The sequence below is a fragment of the Oncorhynchus tshawytscha genome, linkage group LG14, assembly GCF_018296145.1.
Source record: "Oncorhynchus tshawytscha isolate Ot180627B linkage group LG14, Otsh_v2.0, whole genome shotgun sequence".
NCBI lineage: Eukaryota > Metazoa > Chordata > Actinopteri > Salmoniformes > Salmonidae > Oncorhynchus > Oncorhynchus tshawytscha.
The window spans coordinates 34,056,716-34,074,022 of record NC_056442.1 but is presented as its reverse complement, the minus strand read 5'-3'; the positions used below and the strand labels follow the sequence as shown (position 1 = coordinate 34,074,022).

The window sequence follows — 17,307 nt, the reverse complement described above, 5'->3', positions numbered from 1 at the left end:
ACTCTGAGGAGTTTTACAGAATGAGATTGACATATTATACTGTAGCTTACTTTAGAGAGTACAGACACATATGTTTAGAATAACTTCTGTAATTATGTCCAGCAGTTTATGGAAGGTGCACATCCTTTTTTGGTATTTCCCACTTAAAGAAAATGAACATAAACAGCGTTAGGCTTTCAAACATGCCATTTCTGTTTCTGTTGTTTGTTTCTTGTCTGTTGTTTCTTGATTTAATTGAGCTAATTTACAATAAATTGCCAGGATATGTTACAGACTGAAAACACCAGCTAGGGTAATAGTAAAACTGTTGGAGACTTCAGGAAGCAGTGACTGGTATTCAAAGATTAATAACAAAGGGGACTTTGATGCTACTGATGGTGTTCCAGACTGGGACTAGACCCAAGCATTCAGACCAGCTTGGTTTGGGGGGGAGGGGGCAGAATGTTTAAGCAGTACTGGCAACGTAGTAGGCTAGTTGGATCTGAGACAGTATAATCATTTCTCACCTCATACCACATAATATTAAATCATCTGCATTGTCTGTTTTTTTTCAATGGTCTTTTGAACGGAATCATACTGTATTTTGTATGGTCTACCTACTTGTGAGTAACAATTGTTCTCAGTTGGCAAAGAAACAAGAGGGTCTTCTGTATTAAACATTTTTATGAAGGAAAGGCATTCAACAATGCTAACATACAGCTTTAATTCGTACTGCAGGCTGGCACTGATAGATCTCTTCTTTGTTATGGCCTCATTTTGTTAATGGATTACATGAGAACATGATGAATACTGAAACTGACTGACACTTCTTACATGACTTTAATTCAACTACAGGAAGTGAATTTGATAGGTTTAAAATACATTCATATGGATTAAATGTTGATAGAGGATAACATTTAAGTGTACTGTATATTACAGGACAGTAGCTGTAATGTGAAGAGGCTGATGTAGCACAGTAAGCACAGACCGCAGTCGGCAATGCATTTAAAAGTACTAAAAACATTCTAAAAAAATAATACAATTAGTAAAAGTGCTTGAGGTCCTATACCTATTTTGTTCAACACGTCCAATTAAATACTGTCAATGTTCTCCATTGTGTTACACAGACTAGACATGTAGCTTGTATAGCTACTGTAGGCTAAAACCTATAACCAGTCGAGCTCTCATGCAATACACTAAGCAGCAACTTCATATGAATCCAGAAACTAACAAGATAGCTATTAAAATGGCCTAAGACCCATGTGACAAAGATAAAATAGTATACAGTAGATATAATATACATGGTACTAGAAATTGCCTTTTAAAACCCATACTGAGAGATGGTTAATATTCATATAGCATGTTACAGTAACCTCGTGTGTGATTCAGAAATACATAGTTTTCATTGGTTTTTGTTGCATCACATGCATTTGAAGTTAATACGCTTAAAACCTGGTTTAAAGAAGGCATGCAGTTGTCATTGTTCCCAGTACATTCCACAAAAATTGCAAGTGAGGAACAGTGCTACCAAAGAAGTGATAGTCAACATTTACAACCATCTTCTTTAGGTGAATTTGAAACAAACCACTGTTATCAAATACATTTTCCATGTGCAATTCAGTCATCCATGTTGGTCACCATCATCTTATCCTTCAATCTGACCAACTGAAGCAGTGAAGTGTATGCAGTATTATACAGTATAATGAGTCCAGTTCATATACAGTACAGTAGGGGTGAGTAACAGTGGGATCGGGAGAAGGAAAGTCTCCTCTGGACCTAGCGATCCATCTCATCCAGCAGCGGTGTGGCGTCTCCAGCGAGGGACATGGGCGTGCTCTCAATCATGGGGCTTGGAGAAGGTCGTGGGGTCATTCTGGGCCTCGTCTTCTTGCGCTCTGCCTCTTTCTCCTGGAGCCACTGCTCGGCCATCTTGCCCCAGTCCACTGCTGTGTGGGAAGTTGCCCTGAGGGTTGGGAACATGGAGAGACGATAAATCACTATTTACTTACTCACTCACAATGTAGCAGTTGTATGCTTCCTGAATAATTAGAGCTAAGTTATCGGCGGTTGGAAACTTCCGTAAGAAATCCTCTCTAAGTGCCCAGCTACATACATGAACTATAGTCTCTCCATTTGAATTACCCAAATTGAAATAGTTTCTCTATTTGGATAATTCTGTCTAAGAGTTAGTTTTGAGAAGTGACTTACTTTGGTGTTGGTGTCCTGTGGTGGCGGGAAGAGGATGATGATGTTGGTGTGGAGGAGGAAGGGCGGTGTCCATGTCCTTGTGAGCCGTGTGAGGACTGGGGAGTGCTGCTGGGGTATTGGGGTGTGGTGATAGTCTGCTGCTGGCTAGGGGTGGGGGTGGTGTATGAATAGCTTGGCGTCAGAAGGGGAGTAGCAATGGGCTGCTGAGCTGGTGTGGCAAACACCTGGGACAGAAAAAAGAAGGGCTCATGTTGAACAGAAACATGAAAAACTGATAGAGATTTGTGATGACATTCAGATATACAGTAAGCATCTGTGTATTCCAAACGTACGTGATAGGCGCTGCTGCTGCCCCCCCCACCGCTGCTGTCCCCAGTGTAGCCGTACTGGCTGGATGCCCAACCGGCAGGTGTGGTGTTGGGGTTCTGGCCCTGGCCCGTTACAGCGGCAATGGCACTGAACATCTGAGAGGTCATGTTCTGAGGGAGGGCGTTCACTGCACGAGTCAGATCTGAGTGACAGAGACATAGGGCATACACAACACATGCAACTTTATACATTAGGAGAAGATTAAACAGAGAAACTGCTTCTTAAAAGTTCTTAAACTGTTGATGATTCCAACCTTAGGATGCATGAAATGATAAAAACCAATTGAGGTAACATATAGTATATTATAGCCATAGAGATCCTGGTGAGTAAGTATACACAGTAACTGACCTAGGGCCTGGACGATACCACTATCACGATACTCGGTAGTATCATGGCAAGAAACAAAACACAAAGCGGATATAAGTTCTTTAGGAAAACAGCCCTGATGTTGGAAACAAACATCATGTTGACATCCAGAGTCACATGTATTTATTTTTCTAGCTATATCACACAATATTTTACTTACAGCATGTTTTTAAAGGACCAAAGAGTAAGATCTACTATGTGTTTTCATTTTTGCCATGGAAAAAATATGGAGATACTAGTATCATCCCGGCTCTAAACTGACCTGCAATGTTAATATTGGCTGGCGTGGCATTGACAGAGGCTGGGGTTCGTGTTCTACTGCTGCTGCTGGGAGTAATCCCTGTAGGAGAAATACCAGAAATCAGATAACAGAAGTGGATGTGTCGTTAGAGCACGATTACCCTGGACTGTATGTTTAATTGTGAAGCATTTCAAAGGCAGCATTCTGTATATGCTCTGACCTGCCACTGGATCCTGGAAATGATCTTTGAACCATCGGAAAAGTCCATTAACTGTGGGAAAAATCTGTCCTCTGTATCTGAACCCCTCAGGCGTGACAGTCACAAACTCAACCCTGCATGCCAGAGAAAAGTCATGACATTTTGATTATGACATTCTAACAATAAGACTATAGTGCATTCAGAAAGTATTAAGAACCCTTGACCTTTTCCACATTTCGTTCCATTACAGCCTTACTCTAAAATTGATCAAATTGTTTTTTCCCTCCCCCTCATCAATCTTCACATAATGCACCATACTAAAAAATTCTTGCAAATTTAGAAATCCCCCTCCTTTACTCCATACTTTGTTGAAGCACCTTTGGCAGTGATCACAGCCTTGAGTTTTCTTGGGTATGACGCTACAAGCTTGGCACACCTGTATTTGGGGAGTTTCTCCCATTCTTCATGCAGATCCTCTCCAGCTCTGTCAGGTTGGATGGGGTGCGTTGCTGCACAGCTATTTTCAGGTCTCTCCAGAGATGTTCCATTGGGTTCAAGTCCGGGCTCTGGCCACTCAAGGACATTTAGAGACCCGAAGCCACTCCTGCGTTGTCTTGGATGTGTGCTTAGGGTCATTGTCCTGTTAGAAGGTGAACCTTTGCCCGAGTCTGAGGTCCTTTTAATCAAGGATCTCTCTGTACTTTGCTCCGTTCATCTTTCCATCGATCCTGACTATTCTCCCAGTCCCTGCCGCTGAAAAACAACCCCACAGCATGATGCTGCCACCACCATGTTTCACCGTAGGGATGGTGCCAGGTTTCCTCCAGATGTTACAAGTTCAATCTTGTTTTCATCAGGCCAGAGAATCTTGTTTTTCATGGTCTGAGAGCCCTTTAGGTGCCTTTTGGCAAACTCCAAGCGGGCTGTCATGTGCCTTTTACTGAGGAGTGGCTACGTCTGGCCACTATACCATAAAGGCCTGATTGGTGGAGTGTTGCAGAGATGGTTGTCCATCTGGAAAGTTCTCCCATCTCCACAGAGGCTCTGTCAGAGTGACCATTGGGTTCTTGGTCACCTCCCTGATCAAGGCCCTTCTCCCCCTATTGTTCAGTTTGACTGGGCGGTCAGCTCTACACTCTTGGTGGTCCAAACTTCTTCCATTTAAGAATGATGGAGGCCACTGTTTTCTTGGGGACCTTCGGTGCTGTAGACATTTTTGGCACCCTTCCCCAGATCTGTGCCTTGACACAATCCTGTCTCTGAGCTCTATGGATAATTCCTTCCACTTCATGGCTTGGTTTTTGCTCTGACAACTGTGGGACCTTATATACTCCAATCAAGTTGAAGAAACATCTCAAGGATGATCAATGGAAACAGGATGCACCTGAGCTCAATTTTGAGTCTCATAGCAAAGGGTCTGAATACTTATGTAAATAAGGTATTTCTGTTTTCACTTTGTCATTATGGGGTATTGTGTGTAGATTGATGAAGGAAAGAAATATATTTTATCCATTTTAGAATAGGGCTGTAATGTAACAAAATGTGGGAAAAGTCAAGGGGTCTGAATACTTTCCTATTGAACTGTACATTATGTGACATTACAACACCACATTACTGTAGTTATGAAGGTTCACTGAACAGTGATGATTACTGTGGATAATGTGACAAACCCTCCTGAGCGAGTGAGAGAGAGGTAAGTAAGAGTTAATGTTTATGTTCATGTTCTGTCATGTCTCTAAGCAAGCACCAATAATCACTCTTGCTCTTGGCAGGCAACAGCGGCAGAGACAAACAGGCGCTTCATGCTTCCCCAACTGTCCTGGCACACATTCTGTGTTTGGGTTTGGGTGGGGCAGTTCCATTTCAAACACAAGAGCTTTTCTATTTAGGGTGTCAATTGCACATGGAAAAAAATGAAGCCAAGCGCATCTCCAGCATTTGTATTTCTATGCAAATTCATGCATCCTATGAATGGGTGTTGATTTAAATGACAAAAGCAGTGGGAGGTGTGGTTGGCAGTCCTGAGGTAACCTTGGCTTTGCACGGGGCTGGTAACCGAGCAGAAACTTCCCTGGCAGCTCTCTACAGGCAGACACATAGTAGGGGATGAATGTAGGCTTCTCCTTCTTGCTTTTCACCAAGACCTCCTCCATTTTCTGCAATTCAAAAAACAGGGACGGCAGCTGATGATCAATTGAAGAAAATTGAAAAGGTTTCTATCCCATCTGTCTCTTTGTATCTCTTATTCCCCCACTCTCTCAAACACACACAAACTGGCAGATAGACTGATGCACACAGAAAAACATATCCATACACAATGATACTGTGAATTGAAAGAAAGTATATCCTTGTTCCTACCTTTCGGTCTCCACCATTGCATTCTTGAAAATACTTGTGACCGAGCAGATCGCGAGCAAACGCAGCCATTGGTTGAACGTATCTGGCTGTGATTTCATCCAGATCTTCAAATTCCTGAGAAAAAGGTCACACAACCTACTAAAAAAGTGAAACACATTGGTATCGTGCCAAATGGCGCCCTATTCCCTACATCGTGCACTACTTCTGTGGATTAAACAGGGAAAGGGTGCCATTTTGGATGCACATATTTTTATTCATACAGGCATATACTGCTTCATAATGAAGAAGCCTGTGAATGGAGCTGACCTCAGTGTTGATCCACAGGGTATGTCCCAGGCTGAAGGCGTTCTCCTTGCCCTCCTCTCGTACGTCAATGTGCTGGTAGATGCTATCAGCAACCTTCCAAGTAACAGTCAGGTGGTTCTCTCCCTTACTACTGGGCCTGATGATCACATCTCCCTGGTCCATGGACTCCATCATCTTCTCTGCCTGCTTGAAGTTGATGTTATGGAACGATGGGTGGGCTATCACCCTCTTAATGTAGGCTATAGGGAGTTGAAATCTGTATTTTAGAGTTTGGTATTATATTATTAGGGTTGGTTTCCCGGACACATAGCCTTGGACTAAAAACACTTTAAATGGAGAATCTCCAAAGAACATGCATCTTATTCTAGGACAAGGCTTAATCTGTGTCCTGGAAACCGGCCCAAAAACTACTCTTACTACCATTACCACAATCAACCAATAATAAAAGATGAATCAAAAATGCCATTTATCAACTCCAGCTATGTTCTCCATCTAGAGATCTCAGACAGGTACACACTTGTTCTCTGCTGTTTCTTCTTGGCCTCCTCCTCCTGCTTCACATCCTCTGTCTCAGTGTCAAAGTCGTAGTAGGTGTCCTTGGGAAGCTTCCAGTCGTTGTTCTTATCCGACAGGTCTGACGTCCGACAGGTCAGATCCACACTGAGCTTCTCAATGTCAATCTTCATGATCCTGCAGTGCACTGTCATGCCCACCTACAGCAGGTTCAAGTTAAAGTGTTATATGACTGTTAGTTATACTGAAATTGAGAGATATTTTGGGGGAAACTACCGTGATACCTTAACCCTTTCTTCAGGGTGCTTGACCACTTTGTCACTGAGGAACTTGGTAGGGATAAAGCCGGTGACTCCGTTGTCCATGCGACAGCGGACCCCAATAGCTTGGCCAGGGCAGGAGCCACTATCAAAATGATTCCACACCTGCCAGAGAGACCAGAGGCTATGTCAGACTTTGTTGATCAAAAAGACAGCTGTGGCCAATATAAATATAGCCACAAATAATAATCTAGGAATTTAAAACCCATAACACACCACTCTTCAGAGTAACTGTCAGTATAGATTGCAGCAGAATATGGAGCATATGATTCTCACCTCACTGAGCTCAGGAAAGTTGTCCTGCTGACAGAAAGGACACTGCCACAGACCTGTCTCATCATTCCTTATGGCCTGGTCATAACTCTCCCCCTGGGGGCGCCGGTGAGCAATGCCTGTCACCACACTGGTAATAAGTTTACCTAAAGAGGCAGGACAGGACAGGACAGGACAGACAGTGTTGAGTTTCCAGTTAAAAGGATTTATACATGTTTCTACTATGTCAACTTTGGGGCTGTGACTCCCTGCACCAAAATAAACCCTGGCAGTGTGCGTATTAACACATCACTTTGAAAGAGATATCAATAATGCCCTGGTTGAGAAGGAACAGTATGGACCGATGTAGAAGGTCTCTGGTGTCTCCTTGGTGAGCAGGTTGAAGATCTCCTCTGTGTTAGGTCCTCTGTAGGTGGACCTCAGGTCTTTGTACCTGCAGCTCAGCTCAGCACGGATGTCATACAGGGTGATGCCCTTGTTACCATAACCCTGTGTACACAGAGAGTCTCAAACAGTGAGCACTACAATGTCCTCAGATCAGGAGGAGTATGCAAGAGTATGCAAGCTCTTCATAACTAAACCAGAGTAGGACAACGGGTGTGTTCAAAATGGCACTCTATTCCCTATATAGTGCACTACTTCAGAGACGCAGCCTACATCTCCCACACTGACCTGTCTTTCCAGCTCCTCAGCGAAGGCATCCAAGTCCAGGTCTTTGAGCCGCTCTGGGTTTTCCAGGATCTCCTCCAGTGCTCCGGCCGGGTTGGCGTCCTCCGCTGACTCATCGTACTCCAGAGCATCCACGGCCATCTTCCTGGCCCACTCATAGGTCTCTGGGTGCACCCGTGACCCATCCAGAACCTCAATATAGGAGTCAGTACTGCAGGTAGGGAGACACTTGATGTCAATGATTCAGTTATTTAGTGAATTGGGTGTGTGATGATGTCAACAAAAGTACTTTTGTCAAGTTATTCACTGTTACTATTATGAGTTGAATTTCGAATAGAAATATGTTTTTTTAGTCTCAGGTATTTTCTGCACTATTGGATGAATGACCATGCCCAATGTTCTGAGACTGACCTATCTCCCAGAGAAGCTGTGTCAATCTTTATGAAACCAGCACAGTTGATGAAAACCTTGGGGCCCATGTGACACATGGTGACCAGCTGAGTGCGGTTCTCCAGACGAGTGTTATTTTGCTTCAGGATCTGTAAACAGAGAGGGATAAATGTACATGCAAAGGTATCTGTTCAGAAGTCAGTACAGTAGAGCAGTGGTTCCCAAACTATAGGGTTGTAATAGTAGAAGCACAAGGTGCAATTAAAAAATTGGGAAGTGCATCATCAGTTTTTCTCTTGTCATGTCTGTCATTGCATACCTTAGAGAGCTATTTATAACTTCACCAGTTCATCAACTAGCCCATGTCAGCTAACGTTTTTAGCAAATTTCTTTAGCTCATAGACTTTGTTGTCATGTTTGAGTCACTCAGATATCACATGAATACACATTAGGCAAGGCAAAATGTATAGATTTGCATGAAAATGAGCTTTAAACCTGAAATGTTCTCTCCGCCAACAAGAGGGGTGTGAACTGTTTGTGTCATGAACAGTGCTTGCACCCATAGAAATAGACGTGGTGCGCGCGTGTGTGCAGAGGGGGGGCACGGGATGTTCCACAATGCTGGAAGGGGGCCTGAGTGAAAAAGTTTGCAGTAGAGTACTGAATTATTCTAAGATACTGTAATAATAAAAACATATAGGTACATACTGCTACTGTACATCGATAAATTCTATCTGGTAACACTTGGTATATTGTTTCTCTTATATATGTGTAGTAACACTGTAATTACATTGTATTAACATGTTGGCAATCTAGATGCCTCAAGTGATCTATGTCTTACCCTGAGCAGGTGGGATCCCTTCCTGGGCCCTAGGCCACAGACGTACTGCAACAGGCTCTGGGTGTAGGGGTGGGCCATGGCCCGGTTCACATCCACACCCACTTCATTCACCCGGTTGATGAACTCACAGTACAGAGCATTCAGCAGGTCCTCCTTCACTACATGCTCCTGTGTGGGAAGCGAACAGAGAGCAGTCCGACTCACTCTTTACAGACACATTGATTCACAGACTTTGATTCAAACCAGACTATGATTATCATGTACCGTCAACTACACTTCTGCATTTGGGAGATTCCACGCCAGCATTGCCCGAAAATATTTATTTTATCACAGATTTTTGGCTGAATTCTCACATAAAAACTTAATTGGTGGAAATATGTTTAACAAACTTTTTACATTTGTATCACAAATATTTGTTTAGAACCATTTTAAGAGCTATACCTGCCTCCTGTAAGACCCTATGGTCAGTGAACCATACATGTTACAGACAACATCTTGGTGTTTGGAACAATATACTCGTCAAACACATAACATTTTAAAAGTGGTCTCTCTGCTACTTTTGAAGAAATTATCCATTTTATACATTGACATTCTAGGTCATTAACCAACCACAGCCATCCTGTAGGATTGCACATTCAGCAAGTCACCAGCAGAGGAAGTTCCCTTTGAATCCATTTTCCCATTCACTGTGTTGGCGGTGCTCATAATCATAATTGTAACTCACTCTGGAAATGTGATGTACTTGTAGAGTATATTGTTTAAAACAATCAAATCAAAAAGGGTACTTTTGAGGCATAAATATGAATAGTTATGTTTAATAAATTCACATGTAAAATTGTATTTCAGAATGTAGCAATACTCCATATTTTAGAGCACAATGTTAGGAGTATAATGACACCAAAATGTTGTCTGTATCATGTATGGTTCACGGATACAGTAGGTTTAAAAAGGGCCTAAAATGGCCACTTTCATGATTTTATAAAAAATGGTTTGTTAAAAATCAAATCAAATTGTATTTGTCCCATGTGCCGAATACAACAGGTGTAGTAGACCTTACCGTGAAATGCTTACTTACAAGCCCTCAACCAACAATGCAGTTCAAGAAAGGGGTTTCTAAAGGATCTCTGTAAACCACCTGCGTGTTTTCATCAGAGCCGCTGCTCGGTGATGATGATCTCCCAAACATGCCTGGCCAAATGGAGACAGGGGTTGCGTCCTGAATGGCACCCTAGTCACTATATAGTGCGCTACTTTTGATCAGAGTCCTATTAGGAACTGATTCTGGATGATGTGATTAGTACCTGCAAAGGGTGCAACTTGAGGCAGAGGATGTCATCGTCACTGCTGCACACCTGAGCATACTCCACCAGGGGATCCTGGATCTTCCTGGCCACAGACACAGCCTGTCTCAGGAGAGGGGGGTAGTCCCGGAAATCTGCCTGTGGATTGGAGAAATAGAAAAATACGTAGAGTTAAGAGAAAATCTATTTAAGTGTCACTCACTCCACAATATTAAAGTCATTGGCAATACATATTACAGATTTAAAACCGCATTGTGGACCACTCAGAGAGTTATGGGAGGTACAGTATGTAGAATACATCCAATGTAGAACAAATTGAGATGAGGAAATGTTTGTCTTGTGAGAATAAAAAAGACATGTTTAGGGAAAAGAGGGCAGGACTTGACCTCTGACTTCTTGCTGTTCATGTAGAGCATGGCCAGTTCATTGTCAACCAGCTCCACCCCAATGGTGGGGAAAGAGGACTCCTGCTCCAGCTCACTGGCAGTGCGTTTAATGTCCTCAATCACCATCTGGGCATCCCTGCACAAGGAGTGGAGGAAGGAACGTTACAAATATTCAGGATAAGTCTTAAATGGCACTCAAGTAGTACACTACTATAGGGAATAGGGTGCAGTTTGGAATACATCCTCAGTCATGTTAGTAACCTTCTTCAAACAGCAGTCTAAGAAGGCCACAGGTGAAAGCAAGCAGGAGAGTGTTGCAAACCTGTTCTCCCCAGCTATAGCGATGATGTGAGGCTTCTTGCTGTTCAGAAACTTCTTCAGGGTTTCAATATCGTGGATCTAAAGGTATGGTAGGACAAATATTAGAACATGGACAAATATTAGTCAACATTGGATGGTATGGTTATCTGAGCTTCAACAAAACTCTTGCCCTGTGTCCCAAATGGACACTATTCCCTACATAGCGCACAACATTTTACCAGTATGCACTCACTACTAGATGTTGCTCTGGATAAGAGCGTCTGCTAAATGACTAAAATGTAAATAGGGTGCCATTTAGGACGCGCCCTTGGTTTGGTTTCATAAATACCTTTTTCTCCCTTTCATCCTCCCTCCATGCGTTCCTCCTCTTCAGGAAGTAAGGAAGCCTGAGGAAATCCCCCACTTCTCCGTCACCATTCACCAGGGCGCAGAACACTGGGGTGTCTCTGCGGACAAAGAGGTTTGCAGTGAATAATAACTAAGTCATAAACACAGAAATCATATTAAATTACTAGAGGGGCCATGTCATAAACCCTCAAAGTTCCAGAATGGGGTGCAAATTACAGCCATATTGGCCAGGGAGAAATACAAACCAGTCAAATTCGAATTAATGGCAGTAGAGGCATAATCATGATTATATATATTTTTTTAATTAAAAAATTAAATGTAAAAAAATGTCCTCCCCAATTTCATGGTATCCAATTGTTAGTAGCTACTATCTTGTCTCATCGCTACAACTCCCGTATGGTCTCGGGAGAGACGAAGGTCATGCGTCCTCTGATACACAACCCAACCAAGCCGCACTGCTTCTTAACACAGCACGCATCCAACCCGGAAGCCAGCCGCACCAATGTGTCGGAGGAAACACCGTGCACCTGGCAACCTTGGATAGCGTGCACTGCGCCCAGCCCGCCACAGGGGTCACTGGTGCGTGATGAGGCAAGGATATCCCTACCGGCCAAGCCCTCCCTAACCCGGGCAACGCTATGCCAATTGTGCATCACCCCATGGACCCGCGAACCCAGAGTCTCTGGTGGCACAGCTAGCGCTGCAGTACAGTGCCCTTAACCACTGCGCCACCCAGGAGGCCCAACCCTAATTATACTTATGCAGTAAAATTAAAGAAAGGCATGTGATATATAAAAAATTGTGTAATAGAATTATTGTCAACCTAAAATATTGTCATATACAGTATTTAGTCAGCCACCAATTGTGCAAGTTCTCCCACTTAAAAAGATGAGAGAGGCCTGTAATTTTCATCATAGGTACACTTCAACTATGACAGACAAAATGAGAAAAAAATCAAGAAAATCACATTGTAGGATTTTTAATGAATTTATTTGCAAATTACAGTTTAATACCAACTGTCTGTATAAATAGCCTCTAAAATATATGTACAGTGTCTTGCAAAAGTATTCACCCCCCTTGGCATTTTTCTATTTTGTTGCATTACAACCAGTGAAACAGTGCAAAGTACAATTTACTTAATATTGGTGTGTGATAAATCAAAAATATCACAGAGTGAAGTAATAGTCTATGGAATCAGTGATCATTTTATTACATTTTGGACAAGGAGGATTTTTAAAGATATATTTAAGTGTCACAAAACCGTTAGAATCAGAGGACTCAAAAAATACTGTGTAGAAAAGTTGAGGAGGGAGTGGGTAAAATTGACTGGTCACCTGTGCTAGATAGTGTAGCGGTAGACAGTGCCTGGGAAGCCTTTAAATGTAGATTCCTTGATGTGGTGAATGTGATGGCTCCCTTTAGACGGGTCAGGGTAAAGCAGAGATCTTGCCCTTGGTTTAATCATGAGATTCTAGAATCTATCCAAGCCAGGAATAAGGCCTTTAAGAAATTTAAGAACTCTCAAGAGCAGCATGATTTTGTCCTATATAAACGTCACAGAAATGAAGCACAGAGCAGGATGGATGAAGCACAGAGCAGGATGGATGAAGCACAGAGTAGGATGGATGAAGCTAAGAGGGGTTACTTTGCTGGGAAAATAATTGAAAACAAAAATGACCCTAAAAAGCTTTGGAAATCATTTAAGGAACTAGGCTGTAGTAGTACTACCAAAAACAAACTAAACAGTATTGGAGTGAACATCAAAGGGGAGATGGTATATGAAAAAGCAGTGGTTGAAAATGAATTCAACTATTTTTTTTACTTCTGTTGCCAGCAAGCTGGTTAGCAAGCTGCCCACCAGTTCTGGTTTGTATGGAAGCAACCAAGTCAAGAAGTATTATGTAGAGTTAGGGGTTCAGCCAAACTCTTTTTCTTTTGCAAAGGTAGCAACAGCCAAAAAGGTCAGTATGCTGGCAGAGCTTAAATGCTCCAATGCCACAGGCCTGGATAATATTCCTGCAAGGTTTCTAATCGATTCTGCTGAGCAAATTGGCCCTTGTATTACGCATATTGTTAATCTCTCTCTTGAACAAGGCACCTTTCCCAGGGACATGAAACAAGCTAAAGTTATACCTCTGTATAAGAAGGGGATAACGTCTGACCCTGGGAATTATAGGCCTGTATCTATCCTGTGTAACATCAAAGATCCTGGACAGAATTGTACATGAGCAAACGTATAAATATGTTAACAAACAGGCTCTAATGTATGATTTTCAGTCGGGTTTTAGAAAAACATACTCCACTGATTCATGTCTACTTTACTTGACTGACTTCATCAGGAAAGAGATTGATGAGGGAAATCTGTGTGGAATGGTACTGCTTGACCTACAGAAGGCCTTTGATACAGTTAACCACTGTCTCCTAATCTCCAAACTGGAGGCACTGGGGTTAAGCAGTATCCCTCTAGGCTGGGTAAAGTCCTATTTATCAGGAAGTAGTAGAGGTTAATGGTTCACTGTCTCAGGCAAAACCAATGAGTTGTGGCATTCCGCAGGGGAGCGTGCTCGGGCCTTATTGTATATTAATGATATGAAAGATGCTTGTTCTTGCCGTCTTTTTCTTTATGCGGATGACTCTACACTTCTGGTGTCTCACAAAAGTAAAACTATGTTGGAGAGCATACTTAGCACAGAGCTTACTAACATTGGCAAATGGCTTGGAGATAATAAGCTATCTCTGCACTTAGGGAAAACTGAAGCAATTCTTTTTGGATCCAGACCTAAATTGTGTAGGTTGTCTGAAATCAGAGTGGAGTTAGGGGGTGAGGAGCTGACTACTAAAACCTATGTTAGCTACTTGGGATGTATCCTTAATGGAAGCTTGGGAGGTGTTAGCATGGCCAATAACGTGCTAGGGAAGGTTAATACCAGGACTAAGTTTTTGGCTAGAAAGTCCAAGCTAAGGACTCCATGAAAGTGCTAGCTACTGCCCTCATTCAATGCCATTTGACTATGCTAGTACTTCCTGGTTTGGTGGCTTATCTAAATTTATGAAGGGGAGGCTCCAGATTAGAGGTTGACAGATTAATCGGAATGGCCGATTAATAAGGGCCGATTTCAAGTTTTCATAACAATCGGAAATCGGTATTTTTGGGTGCCGATTTTGACGATTTAAAAAAATATTTGTTAATTTTTTTTTAACCTTTATTTAACTAGGCAAGTCAGTTTAAGAACACATTCTTATTTTCAATGATAGCCTAGGAACGGTGGGTTAACTGCCTTGTTCAGATTTTCACCTTGTCAGCTCGGGGGATCCAATCTTGCAAACTTACAGTTAACAAGTCCAACGCTCTAACCACCTGCCTCTCATTGCACTCCACAAGGAGCCTGCCTGTTACGCGAAGCAGTAGAAGCCAAGGTAAGTTGCTAGCTAGCATTAAACTTATCTCATAAAAAACAATCAATCAATCATAATCACTAGTTATAACTACACATGGCTGATGATATTACTAGTTTATCTAGCGTGTCCTGCGTTGCATATAATCGATGCAATGCTGGAGGATGATTTAACAAAAGCGCATTTGCGAAAAAAGCACAATCGTTGGACGACTGTACCTAACCATAAACACCAATGCCTTTCTTAAAACCAATACACAGAAGTATATATTTTTAAACCTGCATATTTAGCTAAAAGAAATCCAGGTTAGCAGGTAATAGTGACCAGGTGAAATTGTGTCACTTGTCTTGTGTTTATTCCACGCAGAGTCAGGGTATATGCAGCAGTTTGGGCAGAATTTTACATAATTATGACATAACATTGAAGGTTATGCAATGTAACAAGAATATTTAGATTTAGGGATGCCACCCGTTAGATACAATACCGAATGGTTCCGTATTTCACTGAAATAATAAACATTTTGTTTTCAAACTGATAGTTTCCGGATTCGACCATATTAATGACCAAAGGCTCGTATTTCTGTGTGTTATGTTATAATTAAGTCTATGATTTGATAGAGCAGTCTGACTGAGCGGTGGTAGGCAGCAGCAGGCTCGTAAGCATTCATTCAAACAGCACTTTAGTGCGTTTTGCCAGCAGCTCTTCGCAAGCACAGCGCTGTTTATGACTTCAAGCCTATCAGCCTAATGGCTGGTGTAAGCGATATGAAATGGCTAGCTAGTTAGCTGGGTGCGTGCTAATAGCGTTTCAAACGTCACTCGCTCTGAGACTTGGAGTAGTTGTTCCCCTTGCTATGCAAGGGCCGCGGCTTTTGTGGAGTGATGGGTAACGTTGCTTCGAGTGTGGCTATTGTCGATGTGTTCCTGGTTCGAGCCCAGGCAGGGGCGAGGAGAGGGACAGAAGCTATACTGTTACACTGGCAATACTATAGTGCTTATAAGAACATCCAATAGTCAAAGGTATATGAAATACAAATGGTATAGAAAGAAATAATCCTATAAATACTATATTAACTAAAACCTCTTACCTTAGAATATTGAAGTCTCATGTTAAGGAGCCACCAACTTTCATATGTTCTCATGTTCTGAGCAAGGAACTCAAACGTTAGCTCTTTTACATGGCACATATTGCACTTTTACTTCTCCAACACTTTGTTTTTGCATTATTTAAACCAAATTGAACATGTTTCATTATTTATTTGAGGCTAAATAGATTTTTATTGATGTATTATATTAAGTTAAAATAAGTGTTCATTCAGTATTCTTGTAATTGTCATTATTACAAATAAATAAATGTAAAATCGTCCGATTAATCGGTATCGCCTTTTGGGGGGGGTCCACCAATAATCGGTATCGGTGTTGAAAAATCATAATCGGCCGACCTCTACTCCAGATAGCCCAGAATAAGTTGATCAGGGTAGTAGTGAAGGTGAGTCCACGTACTCACATAGGCAGGAGCTGTTTTCAGGAACAAACCGGCTGCCTGTTGAGCCTAGGGTGTCCCAGATTAGACTAGGTTTGGTTTACAGGAGTATTTAAGGTCCTGCGCCCAGATATTTAAGTGATTACTTTCCTCGTGTTAGGGATGCACGCAAACAAAAGCACCAGGGTAGCCTAGTGGTTAAAGCATTGGACTTGTAACTGGAAGGTTGCAAGTTCAAACCCCCGAGCTGACAAGGTACAAATCTGTCGTTCTGCCCTTGAACAGGCAGTTAACCCACTGTTCCTAGGCTGTCATTGAAAATAAGAATTTGTTCTTAACTGACTTGCCTGGTTAAATAAAGGTACATTTAAAAAAAAAAAGATCAGGTGTTGCTGATGTGTGCTTATACAGGTTCAGGAGTAATGCTGGGAAAGGTACAGTACTTTCTTGTATACTGGAGCCTCAGAATGGAATGAGTTGCCTCTGCCTATAAAAACAACGTCCTCTCTGGACAGCTGTAGAAATAAAGTAAAACTATGTTTGATGTCTTCTGTGCCCATATGAATAACCCCTATGATGAGATATATGTTCTTCTTTTATGTTTTTGTTTTATTATTTCTCTGCCATTCTGTGTTCCATCTTGTCTAAAGAGGACCACAATGGAAATAAGTCCCAGACTTTATTGTGTGTTATCCTTGATGATTTTATTCATGTGCATGTATGGCTTTTAAGTTTTATGTGTGCTTGTTTTTTTTTAAATGGTCAAATTAATAAACTAAACTAAACTAAAAAGAAACTGCAATTGAAATGGATTTCTCTTTGGATTTCATGCAATGGACATACACAAAATAGTCCAAATTGGTGAAGTGAAATGGAAAAAATAACTTTTTTCAAAAAATTCCCCCAAATTAAAAACGAAAAAGTGGTGCGTGCATATGTATTCACCCCCTCAGCGCATAATAAGATCTGGTGCAACCAATTACCTTCAGAAGTCACCCGTGTGCAATCTAAGTGTCACATGATCTCAGTATATATACACCT

At 41.9% G+C, this 17,307-nt stretch overlaps 1 protein-coding gene across 1 annotated transcript in view; it reads right to left on the bottom strand.

Moving 5' to 3' along the window:
• Positions 1–800: 800 nt before the first annotated feature.
• LOC112267080 (transcription elongation factor SPT6) overlaps positions 801–17,307 on the bottom strand; it is a 31,230-nt gene continuing 14,723 nt past the window's right edge. Inside the window, exons 19-37 of the mRNA XM_024445143.2 lie at positions 11,369–11,486; positions 11,042–11,118; positions 10,720–10,855; positions 10,334–10,471; positions 9,033–9,200; positions 8,213–8,340; positions 7,805–8,012; positions 7,474–7,621; positions 7,136–7,278; positions 6,824–6,964; positions 6,544–6,739; positions 6,027–6,265; positions 5,721–5,834; positions 5,394–5,518; positions 3,384–3,496; positions 3,185–3,262; positions 2,520–2,698; positions 2,188–2,411; positions 801–1,942 (exon numbers count right to left, since the gene is read on the bottom strand). Coding sequence (XP_024300911.1) covers positions 1,756–1,942; positions 2,188–2,411; positions 2,520–2,698; positions 3,185–3,262; positions 3,384–3,496; positions 5,394–5,518; positions 5,721–5,834; positions 6,027–6,265; positions 6,544–6,739; positions 6,824–6,964; positions 7,136–7,278; positions 7,474–7,621; positions 7,805–8,012; positions 8,213–8,340; positions 9,033–9,200; positions 10,334–10,471; positions 10,720–10,855; positions 11,042–11,118; positions 11,369–11,486 — 2,860 coding nt within the window. The 3' untranslated portion in view covers positions 801–1,755. The remainder of the gene's footprint in view (positions 1,943–2,187; positions 2,412–2,519; positions 2,699–3,184; positions 3,263–3,383; positions 3,497–5,393; positions 5,519–5,720; positions 5,835–6,026; positions 6,266–6,543; positions 6,740–6,823; positions 6,965–7,135; positions 7,279–7,473; positions 7,622–7,804; positions 8,013–8,212; positions 8,341–9,032; positions 9,201–10,333; positions 10,472–10,719; positions 10,856–11,041; positions 11,119–11,368; positions 11,487–17,307) is intronic.